Raw genomic sequence first — 27,500 nt, 5'->3', positions numbered from 1 at the left:
GTTTACCTATTTGACAGGCTTAGTTAATTAATGTTTGTAAAGTGCTTTGAGATCCCTGGATGATAGTGCTATATAGGTATAAAGTATTATTATACTAGAAAGTAAAACGTCCCATAAAATAGATATTGCCCTAAATTCTGGTAAAAGTTAGTGCAATAATGTAAAAAGCTGGTTATGTGCCTACATTAAACCCAGATTTAAAAGCATTAGCACATCACCAATGTGCTCCTGTTTGGCATGTGTTTTATGCCCAATACCCTACTCTGGCACATTAACAATCTGTGTATTCATTTATCAGCAGTACATTTTGAATTGTATATTTATGGCACAGTGCACTTTTCATAGCTGAAAATTAATGAACATGCCTCTCTCGTAACAAACAAGCACCTGTGCTGCATAGTTAGTAATCGGAAACAGATTTATTTTTATTAGTGTATATGTGGGCAAAATTTTTATTTTTTTTAAACTATGGTATGCTAAAAGCTTGATTATAAGAACATATTCTGCCAAAGGAGATCTTTGTTTTATAAACTTCTCCTTATAATTTCTGCCTGTAATATTTTCTTTTCAGATTTAGTGATAATGCCTTCATATAGAATGTAATCATTTGTTTGCAGAGCATACTTGTCTTGACAAATCAAGTTCTGAGCTGTTGCCGACCACTATTATAACAAAATGAAAATCTACAAGTAATGAGGAACACAGAACTGAATATTTAACCATTTCAGCTAAGGAGCAGTTCCCAAATATCTTTTCATGTCACTCAGAGCCCCAGTCAAAACCTGCACTGCCTGCATCAGTTTGGACAAATTAATCCCGGAGATGAACCCTTCCTATTTCCTAATTCACCAGTTTTCTTTTTTATTATATAAGCACAGAGTTTATCCCAGGAATCAAGGAAAGATTCAAAACAACAAAACCTATATACATATTAAAACATGCTCCTGGCCTTTAGTTTAATCTTCATTTAAGTTCCTACTTGCTGAAACTCTAAGAGGTCCGGAATTCCAGCACAACAGAAAAAGTACAGTCATTCTATGAAGTCTGCAGTACCTTACTCATTTATTGCTGAGTATAAACATCTCCTGGCACTGACTTCACATGTCTGTGGCCTTGTTCCTCCCTCCATGGCTCCTTCATAGCCCGTGGCCTGAGGAGGCTTTTTGGAGGTTAGAAATTGGAACAGAAAGAACAAAGACAGTTTTTCATCCCCCAACTCTAACTGAACTAGACCTGTGTACAACTCAGCACAAGACACTTCAGCTTATGATAATGCCTGTAATATTACAGTCAAATAAAAGCCTTGTCATTGATAATGGTGGCAAAAGGGGTAGCTTATTCATTTGTACTTCACAGACTATCTGGCTGGAAAACAATCCCAAACTATGAAGATAATCAAATATTTCCTGAGGTGTTAATTTGGGAGCCTCCATTTCATTTTAGTAGACCACAACTTCAAATCCGGACTTGAATATAGACTCTTTCATTGAGCTCTTTAATCAAATTCATTTGTAAATTAAGCTACAAACAACCTGTCAAAGCCCATTAAGACACCTGAACAAAACTCTCCTAGAGTATGCACTGTACACCATCACGCAGTATAGCACATCAAGCCTCAGATCTGTACTGCTCTTCTCTGTGGCTTTCTGCAGGACTCTTGGATGCAAACATTCCACTTCTATGGCCTACATCAAACAATTTTATGTTTGTTACTGAGATGGAAATACTAGCACAAGAATATAGCAAAAAACCGATTCCATTGCATTCATCCAGCTAATTACCACCTTGATAATTTTCATTATCTATCCCTTATGAGTTTTACACTCCCTACAACCTTAGGAACATACCCTGAATGGGGGGAAAATCAGCATTATTTCATGTCATCTATCTCACTCCACAAAAACACCTACTTCCAACAAAGAAGTATTTATCAGTATTTCAAATATAAACCAACCTATTAACAAACACAGTAAGGAAAAAACCTATGTATTTAAGTAGCACTTAAGTTGCAAAAAAAACTTTGTTGAAGTAAAAATCATAGCTGATGCTGAAACCCTGCAGCCCTGACCTCCATCAACAAGCCTGAGATTAATTGTCAAATCAGTTCTCTCTCTTTCCTGGCTGTTGGGAGTTTGACTTCTTGCAGACACGTTCAGGAAAAGCACCAGGTACAGCTTGTTTGCAGCCTGGGCCACCAGACACAGAAAATCCTTCTAGTACTTCACAATCACGATCTCATTTCCACCAGCTCCTCATTTCAAAGCTGTCCAAGCTCAGAAACTCAGCCCTTTTCTCAGCATGGTACCAGAATGGGAAGGGAACAAAGTTTTCCATCTCTTAACGCTGAGAACTGGGTGGTGCTTTTCACGGTCCAGTCACAGCCCAGTGTGTTGTTTGAGCTGCATTTTTGCTTAGAGCTCAGCGAAACCAGGATTTGGTTTTGGGAAACTTATGTGCTTCATGAGTTGTGAAAGAGTCCCTGGGTTAAACACAGTAGGGTTTTCAGAACACACAAGCTGGGAATGGAAGTAACATGTGGAAATTTTGGAGTCTTTGGGGAAACATGTACAAGGCATGCCTCACTAATAACTCACTATGAACAAAGGCAAAATGTTCCTCTGTGTCAGTAATGATATCTTCTCAGTTTGGCCTTTTAATGCTGATGTCAATAGAAGCCTCATTCAATTTTAAAGGTAGAATATGTTTCAGTAATTTTTACTGCAATTCTCTACTATATTTTATAGCAATAATGCTGTTACAGTTATGATGAACTAAGGACATAAACACAGCAGAATTTCCAAGAAGTAACAGCTTATATTAAAACTTAACTAATACCAAAATAGTTAACATAACCTGAAAAAGCAGAAATGTTTTTCAGGTACAAATTCTTTTTCAGGAGCAGAGCAAGCAACAAACCTCAAGCTCAATTACTGAAGCTAAACTCAAAACAACTATTCCCAGTCTACACTTATCTCATATTTAATAGTGTTGTTTGGTTTAAGATTTTTTTTTTCTTTTTAAGAAACAAATTCAATATTTGTTTTTAGGGAAAAAATAACATTAAGGAAATAAATTATTTGTTTACTTTTCAAGATATCCATTATAGCAAACAGGGAAGCCTGGAACTCAATGTACCTGTGAAGTGATTCTGCCATGGCCAGCACTGTGCTATTGTGGTGAAGGACAGACCTGTAAACCAACATGAGTCTGTCCTGCACCTTACAAATGTTGTGATAAAAAGCAAGTTGATTATAAAGGTCAATGTCAGAGGCTAATAATTTCTTTTTTTTGTGGGAATTTAACCATGATGCCACTGATGACTCAACCCCTGACAGTCATCTTTTAAAAAACTCCTAACCATATATTTCTAAAGAAATACGGGTTTGTGTGACACATCTTTCAGTGCTGGAGGATGCAGTTAGTAGCTGAAGAAAATGGACAATTTGATAAGTACAGATAATACCATGTTTATTTTAGTGATATTTCTGGGCTTTTGGATAGTTGGGTGCAAATATATTTTTGACCAAATCCTCTAATTCATAATTAAATAAAGTCCCCTTAATTTTAAAGGAGAGTACATTAGAAATGTTTTAGGTCAGTAAAATTAAAAAAGCTTAACTCTTCTTATCCAAAGGCCAAAAGGAATCCTGAAAGGTTTGCATACTCAAGGCTTCTGATGACTATCCATGAGAAAAAAAAAAAAACTCTAGAAAACTTCTATTATCCCCAGTACGAATTTACTGTTAATTGAAGTTTTGATAACTAGTGATAAAGTGGGAACTAATTCATCTGCTACAAACTCAGAGAATACTATTTGGATGCAGTTTGAAATGGAAATCACCAACTATCCTGTTTAAATATTAAAAACCGGAGGGGTGGGGCTCAGCTCAGCTTTCCTGAGCTCAACACACCACAAACCACGGTACTGCCACCATTTAGCTTTTGTGTACAAATGTTTATCCACAGATCTCAATGCATTCAACAAAGAAAGCCCATCTGTATTTTAGAACAGCAGGAACTATAAAGACCACATAAATACAGAATTACTTACCTGGGCTTACAGAAAAGTTTGTGGAAAAAAGAAGCTCATTTGATTTTATTCCGAATCCTATCCCAGCCCCATAACATCAACAACAACCTTGAAGTAGACTAAAGTAAACCTAAATATTTAAAGCTATATGTTCAACTCATTTCAGCACATATGACCCGACAGACTAAAGGACAAACATCACTGGTAGAAGCGATCACACAAATCAATACTACTGTGCCACTCCATATATAGATTGTTATAAGAAATGCACATTGCAAGACACTTGCAAAGTTACACTGAATAAAATATTTATAATTGCAGAGTGGACTTGACAAAAATGAACACCTTATTCTAATATAAAAAATACAATCCTTATTCACAGGCTGTTGTGCAGGTACAAACTGATGGGCCTCTCTATGACCTTGTTTTCTAAGCTTTCCATTTTCTTGCTTTTATCAAGTACCTCTTTGTTCTCAAAAACTTCTCAAGGAACCTTTACTGCAGCAATTCCCAGTGGTGGGAAGTTCCATCCATTGACAGTGGTCTTCTGCATTGTTCAATAAGAGGCCCACAAAACATTGCTGTTGCATCACAGAACAGGAAAAGACATTTCCAAGTATTTCACTGTAAGTCCTGGAAAACAGGAATCCTTAACATAAATTCAGAGAGAACTTTAAAACATAGAAACTACCAGGTAGGACAAGTACAATCTGTCAAAAGAGGAAAGATTTGCAGATCCTAAATTTGGGTTGGGATGACAGAAGATGGGGAGGCTTTGAGTCTATCTTCAGATAAATTTCACTAAGAGCTTAATATTTTCATATAAATTTAAACACTTTTATCTTAATAGAATACAAAGTCCAACAGAAGTTGCAGCAGGTATGTTTACACAGTCACCTCTTCACCTGTCACAGGGACAGAAAGTAACAATTATTTAAAAGGATCTGAAACAACAGAGGGTTAGAAAACAGAGTAAGAAAAATGGTATCAAACTGAAACTGCATGGACAATTTAGGCTTAAAGAAGGTAATTACACAAACTAAATTATGGAAAATTCTCCTTCTGAGAAAAGCAGGGCATGGTCTTTAGTCTGACAAGTGGCCAAACATGTTTCTTAGCCTGCTCAAAAAAAACTCCTGTAGCACCTGAGTCTCATAGCACTGGAGCAATCCAGAGAGAACTGGAATCCAGTCTGTAAATCACAGCACACCTGAGCACAGTTCCCAGCACTGATACCATATGAGATGGTGCCTTTTGTTTCTTTGATCAAGAGTCAAGACATTTGTTCTAGATCCAACAGTGCAGTGAGATAAGCCTGTAACTTTAGGCAGGATGGTTAAAAGCAAGTGATTTTTCAGAAGAGCTCACTGCCTGGCAGCTACTGCTTTTTCAACTGAAAATACGATTCTTAGTTCCTTTGATTTCAGCTGCTCATCAGTACAATGAATCTAATAAGATATATATATATATGGTGGAAAATATATTATAAATATACAATTAATAAGGTTGAGTAATAGTCATCTGTTGAGTAATACTCTCCACTAAAATTCTTGAACCTCCCCTTCCTTTTTAAATAACGAGATAACCCCCTGGATTTTGCAGGGAAACACTACTACATCTTGAAATTATACATCAGCCAGATGCCTTGATGAATTAAGTTCAGTATCCCTGGTACCAAGCGGTCATAGCACACACACTGATGTTATCATCTGCCAGTCAGCCTTACTCAGTGTGATCTCTCACACTGCCCTGGCACCCCCTCACCCATTTGCTGTACCCTCATCTCCTCCTGGGGCTCCTGAGCCAGCCTGAGGGAGAAAGTGCTGCAGCTCCTACTCTGCAGGGCATGACCCTGCTGCCCAGTGCAAGTACATCAGTCCTGGGAAATGAGAAGGCTGAAGGCAGCAGAAGCTTCTCTTTACAGTCATTTTTGTCAGAGAAACCATACCTGAAAGACCTGAGAGCATATTCTGCTCACAGAGCAAGGAGCAGAAGCACTCAGAAGTTAAGAAAATTTTCTATCCACCTTGTCTCTCCAAAAATCTGCCTGCTTTCATCTTTGACTAAACTGGAGCCAGCTCACCAGCTCTGTTTTTTCCTCTCAAAAATACTAGCTTTGGGTACTCAGAAGGACTCTCAGATATAAAGCTGGGTGCTATTAAAGTGTTTATTTTTCAACAACTGTACTGCACAAAAAGATTCTGAACTTGGTTTTCTCCCATCTGTAAGTCTAATGCTGCTGTTCCTGTGCAAGCAAAACCCTCCATTCAAAATCAGTCATGTTCTCTACTTTTTATGTTTTATTATGATCAAAATGCATATTTATACCATTACATAAAACTCATAGAATATGTAAAAGGACATAACCACAACTGCAGTAAAAAATGGACCAGAAAGGACTTCTATGATTTAAACTAGCAAGTGGTTTAGCTTTTTTTTTTTTCAGAAAAGAGGTCTCACAATGAGTTTTCTTTGTCCCTTAAATGAGACAATTTCAATGTAGTAGTTTGCTGTGCTCTCAGTTTGTGTGTAAACGATGTAACAAAGCATACAATTATTTTTTCTCATGGGTTGTAGTGGAAAGCCTGAAGGACATTTTCTTAAATTTGATGCTTACCTCTTTCCCCAATAGGTTATTTCTCTTTAAAGTTAAAAAAACCCCAATACAAACCAAACCAAAAAATAAAACAAAAATAAATGGAAAAAAATAAAAAAAAGGAGCTATATTACTGGTAACAAAGGTTTTAGCATCCACTAAAATGTCAGCTAAAGTTGCCAAATAAATACTTACATGGTGCTGATGATTGTTTGTTTAGGAAAAGGAGATTTAGCTGCTCACATGTTCATTAGCACACACAGAGAAATGGATGAAAAATTCTTCTGGTGCTTAAAACTGATGCCATGGCCTCTGCTTACAAGTATTTCTAACACAGTGGGTAAAAAGTGAATAATGACCAGATTAAGATATTAAAGGAAAGCAATGATTGAACTTTTTTTTTTTTTTTTAAATGAAGCAGCCAACAAAAATGTCCCTTCTTTTTTTCCTGGTTACTCTATAAACTCAAAATGCTTGAAGCAGATTGCCTGTTATTTTAGCAAATATGGTGAATTCTGAGTGTGCCTGTGCTTTTACATATTTGAGTTTTGCAGTGATTCAGGCATTATTGCTCTGTAATAGGTGTGGCTGCCTTTGAAATGTAAGCTCACAGCTTCTGTAGTCAGTGAACCATTGCTGATAGGGCTGACTAGTCAGAAGCAAAACTGGCTAGTTATGAAACTACTATAGTATATTCTTTATCTCATACACATTTAAAGGATTTACCTATCTATCCCACTGCAGACCTACTCATTGAGTAGGAGCCAACAGCATATGATTGTGTTAATTAATCTGCTATTGTGAGTAAAGGAACAGCTGCAGTGGTCTCGTGGATACGTTGTCAAAGGAAAACAATGTAATGTTAAGCTTCTGACTGCATATTCTGTTACAAAGGAGGTTTACGAGAAGTTAAATTCATAAATCACAGATCATTTTTATAATAATAATAAATATCATCTGACCTTTAAAGGAAAGGTTTTAGCATTCTTAATTTCAGTTTGAAATATGTTCTGAAATACGATACTTAAGCTTTAACCCAATTCTTTGTTTTGAAAACAAACATTCCCCAGAAATGATAGGAAATGGTAGTAGCTATAGAAATGACCTCTGACTGTACTAGATACATGCCATTGTAGTTTTAACAAAGATCAGAGCCCAAAATATCAAGTTAAAAGAAAAAATTGTTGGCTTCCATCCAATACCTCTTCTAATAAAAACACAATTTCCAATATTATACAGAAATGCAGAATGAAAGGAACATTCATTACAGGGAAAACACTTATTATTTACATAGGATTTTATCTTTTTTTTTTTTATGGAAAAGGGTACAAAAAAGACTTTTTCCTAAGTAAAATAACATAATCACTTTTGTGATTCAAATCTACCCCCTACCAAATCCTTTTGGACAGTATATACATCAATCCTTTCATAAACACCCAAGTGGTGACTGACCCAAAAGAAAGAAAAAACAGGATTTTTTAATGGCTGGCACTTAGAATATAACCATGGAAAATTATGTTAGAAATTCAAGTAGGAAAAGTTTCACAATTCAAAGATGCCTTGATTAAATAGGAACTTTGTGCTATGGCCAGTATGATTTTATGAAAACACCTTGAGAGCCTTTTAATTCAGAAGTGAATTGCTTTTTGAATGAACAGTGGAACATCTGATACAATCCTTATTTTAAATAACAGGGACCAGATTCTCAGTGGGTACAATCAGCAAATTCCATTGGCATTTATATGCTTATGCCACTTTACACCAGCACAAGTGCTGGTCCAAAAAGTACTATCTGTCAAGCAAACATGTCAAATTATAAAATTCTTGCTTTGTTTTGTTTATTTCCTTTTGACAGTTGTACTTGGCTTTATTGGCATATATGCTTTTGATTAAATTAGCTGCTATTTTATTTTTCTTAATCATTTATGTCTGTCATCTTTTTCTTTTCTCCTTACTTAAAAAAAAAAATCTGTTAAATTTGTGAAAACTAAGACCTAATCCAGACCTCTGGTACATTGGAATGATTGATGATTTCAGAGGAACTATGCCAGTTTAAGTCTCTACAATGTCCTGGCACCAAAAGAGACGTTTCACTTCAACTGGAGTAGAACATATAAGAAAGTCTGAAGTAGCTTTATTTACAATTTTAAATATGATTTAAAACAAAGAAAAAGAAAGGAACATAATTTAGATATGAATCACCAGTGTACAACTTGATAACCCAGCAGTGACTGTATGGCACCAACAACAGATTTCAATCCAACAGCAGCCTCCAAGGCAAGAGAATATTGCCAGAAATTAGGACCCCAGTGTTTTAAGCCCAGGAAAGTAATATCTTCCAAATTAAAGGGTTGTTCAGAATAAGAATAATTTTGTGGCTCACAAAATGCAATATGATCTGTGGTTACCTCAATAAATTAATAAATCTAATAATATCAGTGGATATTCTTCTTCTTCAAAGTAAATGCTCGTATTTGTACACCCTGTATCCCCCAGAAATAATATATGAGTTCTGTATTTGGGCTTGTACACACTATTTTTTAACGGATCTGACTATGCTTTATTAAAATATCATCATGTACCTACTTTCTGAAATACACATACACTACTCACCTCAGCTGTGTAGAATTGCCAGTTGCTTGCACAAGATGATTAAAACAACACCTTGTAACTTCAATCAGACTCTGTGAATCCATGAGCATCAACAGTAACTGGGTTGATGACCAGTGAGGTTGATTGGGTTGGGCTTTCATTACTATTTAGTATTATGTTTCTCTTTCCAAGTCAAAATTGTCAAATAGAACAATTTACTGGACTTTTTGAAACCTGATTAAAACAGTGCTATAGGATAGGACTTAGTTTGATGTTACCCACTATTTTCATTTGACAAAATACGCCATAATTTTGGGGAAAAGCATATTTATATTTAAATAGGAAATTACAGCTTTTATTAACAGTACAGTTCCTTTCATGCTAAGAAGAGAAGAATACATGGCAAGAAGCAAATTTCCTAAATTTCCATAATGGATATCTAAAAAGTTCCCAGAAAATAACTGAAATTAAAAGGTACATTGGAATAAATATTAAATTCAGTCAAGCTTATGACTGGAAGGCCACCCATGCAGCCTCAGCATCACATGTAATGATATTTTTTACTGAGGTGACATTAGGTAATAGCACTTCAACTAACCATTTGGTTGTTAACAATTGTTAAAGGCCTCTCCAAAACACAGAACATCTTAAATGGAAATAAACTTAACACCAACTAATAAGAGAGACATCTACCCTTTAATTAATGGAAATGTGAAGGGTGTTCTAGTAATCTGAACATTGGTTATGGTTATATATCAGTCAACATATCAAATTAAAACTATTCTAGGAGATTCCATCAGTTGTCAAGTTGAACAACTAGTACTGCTTTAGCCATCAACCTCAGCAGCCACTACTTATTAAAGCTGCCTGGTTAAAAACTCACACTAATTTCTGTTGTAATTGCATCTATTTCAACGTACTGGACACTTGCCATTGTGTGACAGGAAAAAAAATGGCCTCAGCCAGTTCGAGAAGAATGATGCAAATATAGAGTTATCAACCTACTTGATAGCAGATACAATAATACTTTTACTTTGAACCTACCCATGATGAATACTGGCTGCAGAAAGATCTGCAATTTTCTAAAAAAAGAACTACAGAATCCAGCTACAGAAACTCAATATAGGCTAGCATATAAATCACTAGACTGAAACTCAGGAGTTGCTCCACTGGCTCTTCCACTGGAATACTGAATGACCTCAGGCCAATTCTTTTGTATTTCTTGCCTAAGTTTTGCAAAATGTTGAATAGAATTAGCAATATTTTTACCTCTGCTCCAATTGTTTTGAGATTTATCAATTAAAAAAGAAATTAGTGCAAAAGTTAGCTGTTTATGTGTTAGACATGGAGAAACTGACCCAGTGATGCTGGTTAAATATTTTTATTTTACGGATAGTTGAAATAATGTGTTACCATAAACAGATCTGTCCATCCTGGAATAAAACACAGATCTCTGTAGAAAACATCAAAAGAGAAGGCAAAATAGACTCCAAAACCAAAGGAGCATAAGATAAGAAGTGTGATAAGAAGTGGACACCATCTACAAAGAAACATGCATGGAGAGAAATCTTTAAAGCTTTTGAGTCCATACTATGCAGACAGTCAAATAGACTTTCCCAAGACGTCCTCTAAAACCAAAGACAGCAAAGTACTTGACACACTGTTAGTAGCAAAAAGATGCATCCATTTCTAATGGCTGACTTTATACAGGTATTCAGGCATTTGAGCAACTAACTAAATTTGGCAAGACTTACAGAACTTTACTGTACTTATTGTACATAGTCCTTACTTATAAACCCTAAGACCTGATCACATCATTAGCTAATACTTCTCCAAGAGTAACTACCAGGAAAAAAATTCCTCCCCAAAGGCCCTCTCAGCAATAGGACACCTGATTAACATCATGTGGCTTTTGCCAGTACTCTAGGGACAAAAATATGTTTAAAAGAAAATCAGCAGGAGATGCAATAGTTACACAGATAGCAATCCCTAGTATAAGCAGTACACAGAAATACAGAGGTAAACAATAATAATGTGCTATAAAATGAAAGGAAGAACAAAGATCTTCACAAACATCATCTTTCCAAAGCTCACCTCAAACCAAATGACACTGTAGGAACTGCTAATACCATACAGAATATTCCACCTAAAGATTGATGGTTAGAGCTTGCTTACATGTGGTGGAAGATAACCATCATCAGCTAAGAGTTGGTTGGTAGGTATAAGAATGCACTGGCTTGATGGCATGTGGGAACTATGCACTGCCTCTGCTGTGGCAACAAAGTCAGTCTTCAAACTCAGTGGCTTTCAATCTGAAATCTCTCCTCAGTACTAAAATAAATAAATAAGCAAAACAAACAAGCAAGAGAGAAAAGTTCTTGTCACTATGCAGAGTCAACTGGAAACAGATCCCAAACAGATTTCTTCAGCCATTGGAAGCTCTGGCTGATTGCTGAATATCACATAATAGTAAAAGTAAATAGCAAAATAACTAAGAAAATCTTCTAAGGGAAAGTTAAAAACCTTCCCAGATTTGAAACTGAACACATGGAAGGCAGGAGAAGCATGAACAGTGCTTCCGAGACTGCAAGCAATGAGTGACAGCAAGACAGACACCAGGCAGAATGCAGCTTCGTTCTTGACAATAAATTAAAGAATTAAAAACCTCTAATGTTTTTAACAGTTTTCAGTTAACTCTGGCAATGGAAGTCATGAGTGAAACTATTAAATGTGCAGTGCATGATCAAAGACTGTCAGCATTTCAGAAAGAAACAGATTAGGGGGTTAATGGTGACCAAAGCCTGAACTCCGTAAACCCTGCGATCCTTCCTTAACCAGGTAAACTCTGTTAACCCTGGTTAAGGGCTTGTGAGACAAGGTCAATACAGTTGAGACCAAAGTTTAAGCTATTCAGTATCTGAGGCCCAAAGGAAAAGGAAGGTTATGAAGACTTATTTGAAAGCTAAAACACGTAGAGGAATACTTTTTTAATCCAATTGTCTAAATCTGTAGTTTGAGACTGCTATTGGCACAGATGACCAAAAGATCTCAAAAACCAAGACACCCTTTTCACAAGGTGTTAGGACAAGAGAAACAAAAGCTCCTGCCTTGTCTGCCTTCTGACTTCCTTGAGACAATTCTACCAGCAGATTTTACAACTAAAGCAGATTTTTGGTAGACATCAGATGTTCCTGACAGGAGTCACAGTGCAGGGGACTCAAGAGGGAGCAGTCTGCAGTACAGCATGCTTAGAACTTCTTGTCTCCTCTGCTCCAGACTAGCAGATTGTCATAAAGCAACTGTAGCCTCAAGTATCCTTAAATATATAAATGCATTCTAGTGAAGAATAAGAGAGGTGGCATGTCAGAGCTGAGTCTTCAAGGGCTGAGCTTTACAGACTATGATTTCGGGCAGATAGCAGTGAAGCAACCACAGTGCACACAGATGTTTCCTGAACATGTCATGTACTATAAGTGGGGTACATCGGATCAATGATTTGGTAGCTCCCCATCCAGTTGGAGGGGACTATACTGCATTGTCATTTTGGCTGTCTGTCTTCCTCTTGTAGCTTAGGTTTAGAGTTACTGTATTCCAGACACAACAAAATACATAAGGGCAGTCCCCCACTTACATCCATTTACAGGGAAGACCCTTCCAGAAGACTGTTGCCCACCACTCCAGGTAGCATAAAAAAACTGGGACATGCCAGAAACCCTGGGTATCTGCTCCTACAAAGCACCAACGTTGAGCTGGACTTCCACAGCCAAGACTTCCATTTTTATATGATGCAGCCAGTATCACAGGAAAAGCAAGTATTTTCCACACATAAAAAAACCCCAAGGTATGGTATTTTGCATTATTCACTTACCTCATTGTTTTTGAATATTTTCACCATTGCATTATTAACTCCGGTAATAATACCATTTTATTTAGGGGATTCTCATCATATGCATTAGAACACTCATCTTCTAGAACTATTATTCATGAGAAAATAAGAATAAGGGGTAAAAAGCTTCCTTATTTTTCCAGCTTAGTCATTAAGGGAAAAAACTAACTACATCAAAACTAACAAAGCTGTCATCTTGGGTTAAAAGACAATAGAGGCAGATTCTGCCAAGGGGGCATGCACAGATCTAGAACCTGCAGATACATAACCACACACTTTGGATCACTAGTGAAAATATGGTATTGAAATAAAGTATGGTTCTTTCCATTCTATATCTACTACTACAGAACAGTCCTTCAGTGTATGGCATTGTCTTGTCCCCTGAAGAAAGTATTTACAAGATGCTCCCAACTTCACAGTAATTTTATCAGAAAATGTATATATTCTAATTTTTTAAAATCTATTTATACAGCAAGATAATTCTTAACGATCTGTGGGGAAAAAAAGATCCAAAAGGAATTCTAAGTGAATAAATTACAACAATGTTATTTAAGATTAATTTTTTTTAATATTGGTAAGTAGAGGAAGGAATATGCCTATTCTTAATTTCATTTGGTGCCATGATAAAGTAGAAGCACTGGAGAGTAGTAATCGCAAGAGTAATTTTAACTGCACACTATAATATGCTGGAAGTGACTTACAATGGCATCATTATGCAAAGTCTATTATATTTGTCAAAGCCTTTTAAGTAACAGCAATGGAAACAGTGAGAAGAATAGCAAGATGGGCCATCAGATGAAGGAATTATATTCCGTGGAAAAATCTTTTTTTGAATCCTCTCATGATAGTTTTAATTTTAGTGCTTCTATAAGGAAACAAACAATTGTACTGATTATATGGGTCAAGGCTTATTTTTTAAGAGATAACACCTCACCATATGAAATTACAAATTTGTAAGACAGTGCAGAACCACTCAAGCAGCTATTCTTAGAAAACAAGTTTCTTATCTGATCAAACATTTCTTGGTACCTTATGAAGTGCAAGTCAAAGGACATTAAGAATCACAGAAGAGAGATTGTTTAAAATACAGGAGACCTAACCACTCATCTGGATTATACTACCCAGAATCATTATCCAAATGGAAAAAGCATGTCTCTTTTTTAAGTAACATTAGTACACAGTGATTTTTTATGGCATCAACCAGAAAAACTATTCTGCCTTACCGATCACAATACTTTGTATCCCAGCTTAATATCTCTGCAAACCAGTACCCCAAAACAGCTTCATCCAAAACACTCATCCAACTGATCAGAACTTATATAAAAAATGTCTTAAATGGATGGTATCTTACTATGTCTAGATTATCAGTGTTTAATGTAAACAAATACACAGAACATAAATACTGAGAGCAATTAAGCAGCAAATCAGGAACTGAGATCTTTGAGATCTGTGCTTTAAAGACACTTGGAAGAACTCCGTATTATTCTTTATGGAAATTGTTTTTAAGTATATTACAAGGAGACAAAATTAATCATATCTTTAAATCCTTTGGAAATAGAGTAGGTTTCAGAGTTTAAAAAAGCACTGTAGTGGTATCGTGAGAAGCAACATTAATAGGGTTACAATCCCTCTCAGTTTTTAAAGTCATGCTCCCAACACTACATACACAGGTGTGCTCCTACCTTTTACATTTTGGAAAGACACTGAGTCTACCAAACAGTATGGTTGAAGTCAATATGTCCATAACCAAAGAAGTTCCAGTCATATGCACACATGAAGCGGTAGAAAAAGCTTTAAAAATTGAACTTGCTAAATTTTAAAGGTCAAGCCAATTTTTAAAGCTTGACTTTAAACACATAATAGTCCCTCACTTCTCCTCTAACATTCACCTGCCCTCAAAAAGACGGAGGGGGTTTTAAGACAAAAATCTTTTTTCCCCTTATTTAAAATCTATACTTCTTGTTCAATTTAAAAACAGGGACGAAATTAAACTTTTCTTAATGAAAAAACTACTGGTTATATGCACTACAAACACCAACAAGTACTAAAAACGTCTTCTAGATTTCACAGCCCAGTTGTCTGATCCAGAATACTAATTTGTATAATGTACAACGTATAAGCAAAGTGAAACTGCACTGTAGAAATCTGAAATGCAAACTCGACAGTTCTTAATTTACCTCTTAGGACCCAAATCAGGGGCTGAGATCTGCACTCCATGCTCTTCTTTTGGGTATAGCAGACTCAAGTCGTGGAAACTTCACTGAGACAGAATAAACTATTTCTATACATAATATAAAATAATGTGAATTAAATATATCTGATCTTGTTTTCCCTTACATCTAGCACTCCTGGAAAGCTATGTCAAAATTTGCATTCAAGATGCTGACCAGTAATGTACGTTTTAACTTACTGTGGCAAATAGAACTTTGTGCCATATGGCTGATTAGAGATATTCTCTCTCTTTTTCTTCTCCTCTAAACAGCTGGGTGAGTAACAACAAGCAAAAGACAGTCAGCAGCTGCACACTGTTATCATTACTTTGATACTGCTTGAAGGAATCTAAGCCTTCCACAGGTATGCACCTGAGATTAGAGGCAAAGAATTTTCCTCTCTAAATATGAGAGGAAGCAGCTATGGGAGTTATAATTATGTTTTACAGGTGTCATCAGAACAATGCTTCCAAATTTTACCCAGAACAAACATACTCTTTTTCTATTTTGTGATTGAATTTTTCAAAGACCTTCAGGGAAAAGATATTATTGTACAAAGGCAACAACAGTGAGTAAATAAGTATAAAGGCAAACACTTCTATTGCAGACTTCCCAACTTTATCTATTTCACCCATGCAACTTCAGTAGTTATCCAATAGGATCTGCAAACAGAGCATTAACCGTTCAAGCTCTGTGTTTGATTACTGTGTACCAGGGATTCCCAAGCTGGAATTCCACTGCACCCCCCACAGCTGGCAGAGCCCTCGTTGGTAATCAAAGGGCAATTAATGAGCCACGTGGCTCTAGCTCCTCATAAGTCAAAAGGTATTTGGAAAGGATAATGGCTGTAAGAACTTCACCTAATATTACTTTCTGTGCAACCAGTGTTTTAGTGGCCACAGGAATGCCTGATCTGGAAGAGTATCAACTGCAGCTGGAGCTAAGTGGGAACAGGGAACTTGAAACAACAGGTGGGACATGTTGCATAAGCGAGGAAGACTATGAACACCCCCCTGGGCCACACAGCACAGCTTCCCTTCTACCATCCCATCTGAAGGGGAGTGTAATTCATAGCTTTGAGGGGTAATGCATTTTAAGTCTTTCATTGCTGTTTTATTATAAGTAAAAAAACCCCACAAACTACCACGATCATAAAGATCTTTATGAGACAACTGCAGTCAGGTTACCCCCTCTCCCCGAGGAAAGTGACCCCACCTGTGAAGGAAAACAAAATAAACATATTTTTTTCAGTTTTCTCCTACAGGGTTTGGGGTTTGGAGATGATAAGGAAATTTTTTTGGCATCTTTGGATGTTGGTTCTTCTTTCTACATTAAATAAGTGTGTGGCAGGAATATTAGCCAGAACAGTACAATTAAGAGAAAAATACACTAAAATACACTATCTGTAAGAAAAGTTAATCTTTTGGGGTTTTTTTGCATGGTATGTTTACACTTACAAAGACTTGAGGCTAATTCTCCTCCAGTCATCATACTAAAACTCACCACTAGAGCTATGTAATCAGTCACAGGATTAAGAATTTTGAAAGTTCATAATAAATGATGTGTGAAACAGCCCAAATCAAAGTAATACTTCCACAGATTTCACAAGCAACTATATTGTGATCTTTTCTCATGTAACTTGTGAATAGCAAAATAAAATCCACTGGGTATATAAGGTTTCCGACTAATCAGGGAATGACAATTACAGCACTAATTGTGGTCTTTGTGAATACTGAAGGTCTTTTTCATGCACACACATACATTTTCTGGACAGAAACCACCCTTTTATTGTTGGAAAGCACCTAGAAATCTCCGGACACTACTCTACCAGCAGCTGTGTTATTTTTCTTTAAGTTTGAATTATTGCACATGGCTATCGTTGCTAGGTAGGACTTGGCTTCCAGCATTGTAACACTGATGGCTGAAGTCTGGGCTGGACTATGAAACAAGCAAAAATTCAGAGGTGAAAATTACCTCTGTGGGGGTGGTTTGCATTTGTTAATGCCTTTTTAAAATTATCTTGGATATCTGCTTGAGCAAGGTATTGCCAGTCTCTGCTCTCCAGGCATCCTAGCACTTGTACTCTTGTTGCTTTCAAGTTCAGTGTCACCAAGGTACTTTCAGGCAACAGATCATCTAATGAAGAACAATATGATGTCAGTGTGTAATGACTTCTTGAGAAAAAGAGTGATGTTATTCAGCAATACAAAGAGACAGTCTCACTTTCTTCTCAGATAAACAACTTCGTAATGAAAGATTGTTTAGAGGTAAAGAAAAACTGAAGGAAATTCAAAGGGGCATAGCAGCCTGTGTGTTAAAAAACCCAAACACCCACATTTTAAATATTAATAACAGACAGAGCCACTGATTCCATTTGTATTGACAGGAAATTAAAAAATAAACACATAAAAATTCAGATGAGGATTTAAAAAAAACATTATCCAGTGACAGACACCAAAGAAAGGAGTATTTCACAAAACACAACATTTACTGAAAAGCAGTCAAAATCATCACTGTGCTCAGGTTTGGCTCCAAATTGCTGCTGTAAACTCACATCTGATGTAACTGATTAAAACATAGTGGATGGCACTGGTATACCAAGCAGAACTAGAAGTTTTAAACTACGAATGCTACGAGAGCGTACCTTGATATCTACACAATTCACACCAGTCAAGCATCAGGAAGGTTTGAAGTGTACCTGCCTTACATTTCTTCCTAATCTAAGTCCACTACACTGCCAAAAAGTGCTAAACATCTGCACTGTAAATGCAAATCAGGTCCAAATCCCTAAAAATCTGTGTATCTTTAGTTCACTAATGCCACCAGTACTCCACGTGCAGCAAAAAGATGGTCATTACAAAAAGATGCCATGAGCAATTTTTAAATAGAATCCATTTACATTTACCAGAATCTTATTGCTAGTCTTGGTTTGTTGTTTTTTTGGGTTTTTTTGGTTTTTTTCTAATAGTGCTAAATAGTCACTTGGGAAAGCCTGTTATGTACAAGCAGTGCACACACAAGCTTAATTCTTCAGCAACTTCAGACAGGAGTGTAAAATGCAAGCTGGAATCCAAAGGCAAGGAGGTAGAGCTCTAGTAAATCTGATGCAAAGCCTAATCTGTCTTTTGTCTGTACAGTCTGTGGAATATTTGAAAGGGAAGCAAATACACGAGCAAACACTGCATGTTACTTGTCTCAAGGGAAGTTCCAAATTTCTGTTCACCGACCCAGACACAGACAATCAAAGGGAAGACCTTATATACCAAAAACTTCAGAGCAGGTCACCTATTTGTCCATCTCTCTCCTCACACATAGGTTGCATTCCAGCTTATCAGCAGGCTACGCTATAAAAGAGTCTAAGAAAGTAGTAGATGCAATATTTACGCCAGCAAAAACTATTTCTAATGCCAGTTCTGTGCACGCTCTCTTTCAGCATGCAATGGAGTAGATGGACAGCTTTTGTGGTTTCCTATCACTCTGAAGCACAGTGCCTCTTTCCTGGTGCACAATCTTGCAAGTTTTTAGAGCAGTGACATTCCTGTTATTGGCACTGTCACAGGCCGACGAGCCCGGTTAGCTCAGTGCTAACACCTACTGGGCTCGATCACCGGTGTGAGACGGGGTCGCACTGACAAAATACCAACCACAAACCTGGAAGACTCTTAGTTCACACTCTTGCCCTTCTAATTTATACTTCAAAGGATAATAATAATAACTGGTATTAGAACAGGGAATGACTCTATTCTTACTTCACTATCACTTCTGACACGGTAACAGAAAATGAAATAATAAAATAAATAAAGCTAGACAGCAAAGTAAAATATATAAAAGAAACACCTACACGATAACTGTTACATGCTCAACAGCAAATGGTCAGAATTGTACAGTGTTGCTTTAAGATAGTGAAGAGTTGATGAGACTGGTTGAGAAAAACATGAGCTGGGCCTCTTGCTTATCTTGTACCTGGCTCGAGCAAGACCTCGGAGGTCTCGTGGCCCAATGTTGTTGCAGTGAGGCACAGGAGAACATCAAGCCTCAGCACCAACCAATAGCCACACGCCCTTCACTGTGAAAAACAACACTTGTTATAAATCTGTTTCGTTAAGGAGATAAGGATGTGCACAAAGAGGCTCTGATGAAGGTCAGAGAGCCTTTACTGCTGCCTCAATACGTGGAGGAGGAGGGCCAAAGTGTTTATTCTACCTCTTTTCTCAATTATAAATTCTGACTGAGTAACAGAGACTCTCATTAAGCTCCATTAACATATTAACTTACACATCCCTTGGGATTCAAAAGAAGGAGAACATGGGACCTACGACACATATATGAACAAAGTCACCAAAACCCATCATAACACAAGACTGTTTCATCCCCTTGGAACAGACCAAAACTTATAGTATAAAAGGGGAGTTTTGGGGCAGAACAGGCCAGAAGAGAAAAAAACGTTTGGAGGAGGAAAACACCTTTGGAGAGGGAAACCACCTCTGGAAGGGGAAAACACCTCTGAAGGGGGAAAACATCTCTGTCTGCTCAGGATTTGTCAACAGACTGTCTCTCTTTCTCTCCCGAAGGGACGCCTTTAGGTGAGTTTTGTGTTGGAGTATACCTGGGAATATTCATCATATATATATATATATATATATATATATATATATATATATATATATATATATATATAGTGCTATTAGAATGTTTCTCACTGTACTTTCTGCTGCAGCACACATCAACACTCTGTAGCCAGTGTATTTATCACCAGCAATCCTGAACCTGCTTTTCTGTTGCTTCAATAAACTTTCAATACACATTCATGTTCATGAATCTGGATCATGAAAAGTCCTTACTGAACTAGATCAGATCTATATTCCTGGATTGGTAACTGCACTGTTTCTGCATCTGTGCTCATGCAAGTTCTTCTTTTGAACTCGACCAGCCCTATAGTGATTATTGACTAGAATCAGAAATTAAGCCCAGCCACACCCAGCCCCTCTGATCTCTGAGGACCAGCTGGAATCCAAGGGGGTTTGTTTTCTGCTGAATACCCATACCCTTAATGCAACAACACTCATCCTTCCACAGTATAAATGTCAACTGATGTTCATATTATCCCTTAGAGAAAGAGTCCACCTGTCCCACAATTTTTTCATGCAGGAGCCAGATTAGAAGGACACTCGTTTTCTGGTGGTATCCTAAAAGTAAAAAGCTTATGCCTTCAAGGTTTGAGTACAGTTACAACCTATTTCGTTTAATCCTCTGTCTTCAGTATGATTTCACATGTGCAGCTGAGAACCAGTTTTATGCATTTGATTAAATATAATTAAAGATATGACTAAAGAAGCCACTTTCTCTACTAAATATAAGGAAATTACATAAATGAATCAGATCAAATGTGGTTTTCTTTGTTTCATTTTCATTCAAGAATTTACAGAATTATTTTAAATTGATCTAATGACTTTCACATTGTTTCTATTATACTACCTACTCATCAGTGACTGTTACTGAATAGAACCCAGTGTCTGAAATGGTCACTACTAAAGAGTCTGCCCTACTAAAGTTTTTTAAAACTGACCTTTGGTATATTTATTCTCAATACAGTAATCTTAATTTTGTTTTTGGTTTGTCTCCTATGGACTTTTCTACAAACACAGCAACAATGAAAACAGTTTTGAAACACTACTTTATCTACTTGCCAAAATTTACTCTACAGTTTAAGAAAGTCCTGCTACTTAAAGTCTGGTGTTTTCTTTGGCTATGGAATCTTTTGAAATTCTGACTAGAGCTGTGAAAACCCCCATGATGAATAAGCACAGTAGTGCAGTGTGTTGAGGATTTAACTTCAAAAAACTTCCCATGTTTTCTAGGCTCACTAGCCTCATCAAGCTAAATTCAAGTCAGCAGTGCTGTTCAAACATGTCAGGAAGTAAAAAAATACAAAAATGTTTAATCAATCAGAATTCTTTCAACAGAAGGACCTGGAGCTTAATGCCAGTCAAGGGCAGAAAATAGCTAAAAGCCCAGTAAAACAACAACTGGATCACACACTCACCTACCTTGTAATTGTGGTACCTGAACATACAGCTGGGCATCCTTCTTCCACTCTAAAAAGTTATGCTTTGTAAACACTGTAAATTGCACATTTTATACTACAAAAAATTTTAGTTCTTGCCAAATTTGGCTGATAAAAGATCATGTCATATAATTTTGGGGAAAAAATAATATAAACCCAGTGCCCTACACACTCTGATTCTCCATTGCTTTGCACAATCGTTTGTATTTTTGCAAAACACACGTAAACTAGCACAAAGTGCTACTATCCTGATGTGTCTTTATTTCCTTCTGTTAGGGGAACAGGTTAAAAGCAGAAGACTGGAGGGAAGGACTGTAAATCACCTTGCAGCTGGGAATAACCCTTGATAAACCAGTGTGAACAGCAGCCAGTGATCCTGTGATCTGGGCTGAGTTTAACAGTGCCTCCATCTCTGCTCATGTGCCTCTGCCTGGGCGTTGCTTCAGGGATCCCCTGGTTAGTGAGGTAACAGAAATAAATTTACTCTTTGTGTTCTAGCCAGAGTTTGTGCCTGTCCCTGCTGCCTGCCTGTGCCGACTTACACACAGATCCAGGAGCAACCATGCCATGGCTAGCCAAAAAATCAAAGAAGCTGAGAAAGCCAAAAAAGCTGAAAAAGTCGGGGCCTGGGGAGGCTGTGATGGTGAACCCCCACATTCCAGGATGGCCCAGTACTGAGCGCTGGACCCCCGTGGCCACTTTCCTGGCCACAATGGCCACTCCAGAGACATGGCCTGAAATAGATGACGGGGTGGTGGTGAACCCCCACAGGGTCGAGGTTGCCATGCGCGGGTTGCCGTGGAAAGCGGCATCAAAGTCCTCCCGCAAGCTAGCAGGGAGACTGGGATGGCTCTTGGCTACTGGTCTCAGAGCTCTAGACCGTGAAGTCATAGCCCTCCAGAGTAAAGTGAGCGAGCTGGAATTACTCACCTATGCCAGAGCTCGCGACTGTGAAGCCATAGCACTGCAGAGCAAAGTGAGGGAGCTGGAATTGGTTACCTACGCCAGAGCTCTCGAACGGGAAGTTACAGCGTTGCTGAGTAAAGTGAGAGAGCTGGAAAAGGAAGTTGTGACTTTACAGGCTGCAAACGTGATCGCTCATGAAGTCACCACCACTCAAGCAGAGCAGTGCTATGAGCAGCAATGCACTATACAGCAGCTGGTGTCACCTAGGCATAAATATGTGGAAAATAAGGTTTTGATCTCCCAGGTTCGTGCTCCAACTTTGAAATCTTCACGGGATCCCAAGGAATGGGATGGAAATATCTGGAGTGAGTACTCAGATTTTGAGATTGAGATTTAGTCAGAGTTAGCAGATAGGGATGTGGCATAGATCACACATACTTATACTCCAAAAGAGTTTCAATTATAGACTCCCAGACAAGAAAATCCTTTTGAATTAGAAGTAATAATTCTAGAGGATATAGTCTTGTGGGTATTGAGGCAGATGACTGGACCAAAAGATTAAAAAAATCTGTAGAATTTTGGTCCAAGACATTCCAAGGCACTGCTATATATTTTACCCCAATGGGAAAATTAATTCAAAATATAGCTTGGGCACTGCAAGAAACTGAAAGAATCACAGGCCAAGATAGTGTGACTGTACACCTTCAGTACGAAACACAATGAGGACCAAAAATCCTCCAGATAGTGTCTCTCCCAAAATATTAGCCAAAGGGAAATGGAATTTTACACCAATGGATCCTACAACCTATTAATCTAGATGTGAGCATTCATATAATAACCCCTGACGATACAGTATGGTCCTGTACTCTGTCTATTCCCCTTTATTCTCCATCCTCTGTTAATATCATATTCTCAAGTTCTTGTATTTCATGTGTCTTTGATGATTTCCTGTGCATTATCTAGGGGGGGTGTATTGGAACTATGTTATTGGTGTCACAAACCCAACATCCAAACAAAATTCAATCTGAAAAAGGGCAAGCCACACGTCTCCAATCTGTGTGGGCAATTACCCCATCTCAAGTTACCAAGCCTGGAGCAATATTAGCTGAAGGAGCTGGAGCAACAGCGTATGTGTTACAGGACAGAGATGACACTCCTCTTTTCCTCCCTTACCACAGGCTGGCTTCTGGTGCTTTGTAGGCTTGTACCATGACAGCACATCTTATATACATTTCTACAAAATCAATATGTAAATACTTGTGTGTGGTTGTTTTTTACTGTAGCTAATGTCTTGTTATTCTTTCTGAGAAGTGACTATAGAGCAGCTGGCGTGTGCCCTTGTGGCAAGGTTTAACTGGGACATCCAAGGCAGCTGTTGCCTTAAATTTGGGAGTAACTGCTGTACACCTTACAACATCGATTACTGATGAGCTACGTCGCCCTTCAACATCATAAATGCTGTTCTGAGTTTGAAGGCATGTGTTGCTTTGACCTGCAGAACCAGTTGGCATGGAGGATATCATTCAAGATCTTCAGGACTACATCTAATCACACAGCCTGCCGGTGGTGCCTGGCTAACTGGGTGGTTTCCTTCCCTGGCAAGAGGGGTGGGACACTTAAAGCATTATATACTTATATGTTTGTTCCTTTTCTCATATGCTTCAAGTGCCTCTGCAAATCTCCTATCCCACATTTCCAGCCCCAGCAGCAGTGGTCTCTTGAGGAAGGGGGTTGCAAGTTGGGAGGAACGGGTTAAAAAGCGGAAGACTGGCGAGGAGGACTGTAAGTGGCTCCAGTGACCTTGCAGCTGGGAATAAGTCTTGATAAGCCTGTGTGAACAGCAAGCCAGGGATCCTCTGGCATGGACTGAGTTTAACGGTGCCTGCATCTCCACTAGTGCACTTCTGCCTGGGTGTTGCTTTGGGGATCCCCCAGGTAGTGAGGTAATAGAAATAAATTTACTCTTTGCATTCTAGTCCTGAGTTTGTGGTCATCTTGATTGCCTGCCTGTGCCAACTCACACACCCACCCACTGTGCAGAGGTGTCAGTGATGACACACTGTGCATGGGAGTAGAAAATCAGGCCCCACATTCTCTGAAGATACATTAGCACAGGCTCCTGTGAAAGGATAAGCAAGGACACTAAAACCACCGAGGAAAAGAACAATAATGTTTTCAATTGATAATGCTATACATGTTCTTAGTAATGAGTCTCTCTCTCAACTCACTCTAAGTAAAGCAATTGGCATGTTCTTTAGATAGAGCAACAGTACAAATACAGCTGTGTATATCTGACACACAAGCGTTTGATTTTGGACTTGCTGAATGTTCAGATAGTTGATGAGATCACTTCAGTGTTGCTGCATATAAAAAGCAAGGTATCTGTAGCATGCCTAATTCTGATACTTATCACTCTCCTCAATAAACTGGGAACCTGCACCAGGGTCACTCCTGTGCACCTTTTCTTGCCCTAAGATACATTTGCAAAAAATTGCTATTCACCACAGGGAGCTGGGAGGAGAATGCCTGGGAATTGATGGGCATCAATTGTACCCACAGCTGTGAGTTCTTCAGTTTCTGGCTGCTGCAAACGTACTTTCAGGTCTTTTCACAGTTCTTTCAGTGCAAAAGAAATGGAGACTATTCCTTGGTGTTATTTCTGCAGTTTCACTGCCTTTGATTTCTCTCCCCATGTTCAGACAGCTACTGAACCTGTCACCCATATAAAGACAGAGCAGAACACAAAAGATAGTGCAATCCTACCATCAGACACTCTCTTAAATATAGACAAAGTTGCTGTGTCAAGATTTAATATAAAAACTAGCATATATGATGTTTTGGTAGATAGGCATAGTATTTTCCTACCTTTCCTAAGACATAGGAAAGGTAGGAAAACGAGCTACCACTGTGCTATTGCATTGCCCAAGTCATATGTCCTTGTCCTTTTAGTGTCAATGAAAGTGAGTTTGACTTTCTTTGCAAAGTATCAGTATGTTCAATGATAAGACTTAAAAGAAACTGCCAAAGAGACAGTAATAGAAAGTGTTCTGCATTTGTCCACTACTACTGCTTGTCTTTTCAGTAACATTCATTCCTTATCCCTCTTTCAAAGTTCATTATAATTATACTATAGTGGTCACATCCAAAAAGTCAGCATTTACACATAGGGACTAAATAGTGGTATCTAAGAAACCACGGTATTATTTTCACACAGAGTAGGAAATAACTGTGGTGGCCTTGATACCATTGAGTGGTAAATGTGGTTCTATGTTGCCTTAATGTTCTTCACTGTACTGGCACCATAATTGTTTTAAGAAAACAAATAAAATTACAGAATTATAGAATACTTGATAAACTCCTCCCCTTCAGAATTCAGTGCCTACTTTTTCAGTGACAAAATAACAAGGAATATATTAATCATACCAGATATCTACTTGATTAAAGATATATGCAGACATATAAACCCACATATTTAGTTCCATAAGATTAAAATAAAGGCTCTGGAATATACAACAGAACAGTAACTGTCAACTTTCACTTCTGCAATTTTTCCTCTTTACATATATGGCATCCTTATATGCCCATCCTTTTTCAGTTACTAATCAAAATCAAAGATGTTCTGTTCTTTCCTTGAATTCTCTACAAATTATGAAAAATGGCTGTTTGCTTTTCTTTTGTTCACAGAAAGCTTTGAATCACCTTTTGGTCTCAGTCAGATCATACCTGGTATTCCATAAATCTCCCAGGAAAGTGTGAAGTATTTAAGATGGATGCTTAAGACATTTCAGAAAGCCTTTCTGGATTTGCTTCTGTCCCCCTCTGAATAGTTTTGTTAGATCATTAAAAGGAAAAAATATGCAGTTTTTGATAAATAGACTACTCCCCTACCTCAGTGTTAGATAAGATGTGAGTAGACCAGTTTTTAATTACGTTACCTATGATATATGTGGTAAGGCATTCCTAAAAATGTAATGAAGAGGTCATCTAAAACGAGACACAGCTAGAAATCAGGACAGATATGAGCAGGAAGCACAGCTGACAGAAGTAAAACTGTATAAATCCCACTTACAGCCATTCTTATAAAGCACATTTAAAAAATAAGTAGCAGTAACTCTACTGCACATTTTGTACATTTTCTAACTAGGGGGATCCTTAACATTAACACCACAGTGTCTCTGTTGTTCCAGAAAGATCAGAAATGAGCTCAAAACCCCAGACATGGCCAAGAAGTCCTGCCCTTAACTTCTGCCTCCTACACTTTAGTTTAATATTTAAACAAGCCCCAAAGTAAGGCTGTGTCCTCTCAAGGTCTCTGGTCATGCTTGAGGACAGTGAAAGTTTAAGGTACAAAAAAATCCAGAAAGTGGGAAATAGTCCAGAAATAATGAGTGTGTTTCATAGCAGAAGAAAAAGGAGTATCATTCAGGGATGAGTAATTCCACGGAAGGAGAGGGGGAGAGGGAAGAGAAGCCTGCAGAGGCCACGCTGGCACTGTGGGAAAACTGTGGTAACCCCAGCTGGGGGCTGGTAAGATCCCACCACGACTTCTTTCCACCTTTCCACCATGCCATGCCCACCTCCCCACCTTTCTGGGGTTCAGAAGGCAGGTAGGGAGGGTCTGGGACCCTGCCAATGCCCACACCTACAAATGCCCAGCACTGCCTGTGCATCTCAGGTGGGCCTGTGCTGTGAGAGGCATTTTGGTTCTTCAGGGATTCAGGCTGTCCATCACTGAGCTCCTAGGAATGTCACACTCTGTGTGATTGCTGTGTACAAACAGAAAATAGTCATAATAATAATAACAATAAAAATAAACAGAAAATACACTGGTATATCAGCCTCTCCTTGGACCTCTGCCTAATGTCTCCTTCCCTCTCACTCACTCATATGCAGCCAAGCTTCTGAGTTTTATTTAAACCCCAAAGTAACTGTCCTATAAACTTTGAGACCACCTAAACTGCAGCTAGGCTGGGCAGTAAAGTCTTTGGAAGTACAGGTAGGGAACATTCATCTGAAATAAGGAAAAGCATTAAATTGGTACCATCAACTAGATCAAGCCATGACTAGAAAAGCTGCCACAAGTGAAGGCTGGGTTTGCTAGGGACAAGGGTGGAGGGATACTCCACAGATGGGAACTGAGTTAGCCAAAGTCTTCTTAAATTGCACTTGAGTATCACCTGCTGATGCAGGTACAAAGCCATGAGCAGCAATGGTCC

At 38.1% G+C, this 27,500-nt stretch overlaps 2 protein-coding genes across 8 annotated transcripts in view; one reads left to right on the top strand and one right to left on the bottom strand.

Moving 5' to 3' along the window:
• Positions 1-27,500, bottom strand: part of ZNF536 (zinc finger protein 536) — a 343,774-nt gene that overhangs the window by 148,905 nt on the left and 167,369 nt on the right. The gene's annotated exons all lie outside the window — the stretch shown is intronic.
• LOC116793456 lies at positions 19,482-24,259 on the top strand. The gene is made up of 2 exons (XM_032701332.1): positions 19,482-19,897; positions 21,655-24,259. Exon 2 carries the CDS (start codon positions 21,941-21,943, stop codon positions 22,679-22,681), a length of 741 nt encoding a protein of 246 aa, XP_032557223.1. The 5' UTR covers positions 19,482-19,897; positions 21,655-21,940; the 3' UTR covers positions 22,682-24,259.

This window comes from Chiroxiphia lanceolata, chromosome 13 (genome assembly GCF_009829145.1).
Source record: "Chiroxiphia lanceolata isolate bChiLan1 chromosome 13, bChiLan1.pri, whole genome shotgun sequence".
In the NCBI taxonomy this organism is placed as follows: Eukaryota; Metazoa; Chordata; class Aves; order Passeriformes; family Pipridae; genus Chiroxiphia; species Chiroxiphia lanceolata.
The sequence above is the reverse complement of the archived record's forward strand: the minus strand, read 5'-3'. Positions and strand labels throughout refer to the sequence as shown.

Excerpts from the sequence above, each read along its gene's own strand:
- LOC116793456 (XM_032701332.1), top strand. The coding sequence starts at position 21,941 with ATGCCATGGCTAGCCAAAAAATCAAAGAAGCTGAGAAAGCCAAAAAAG.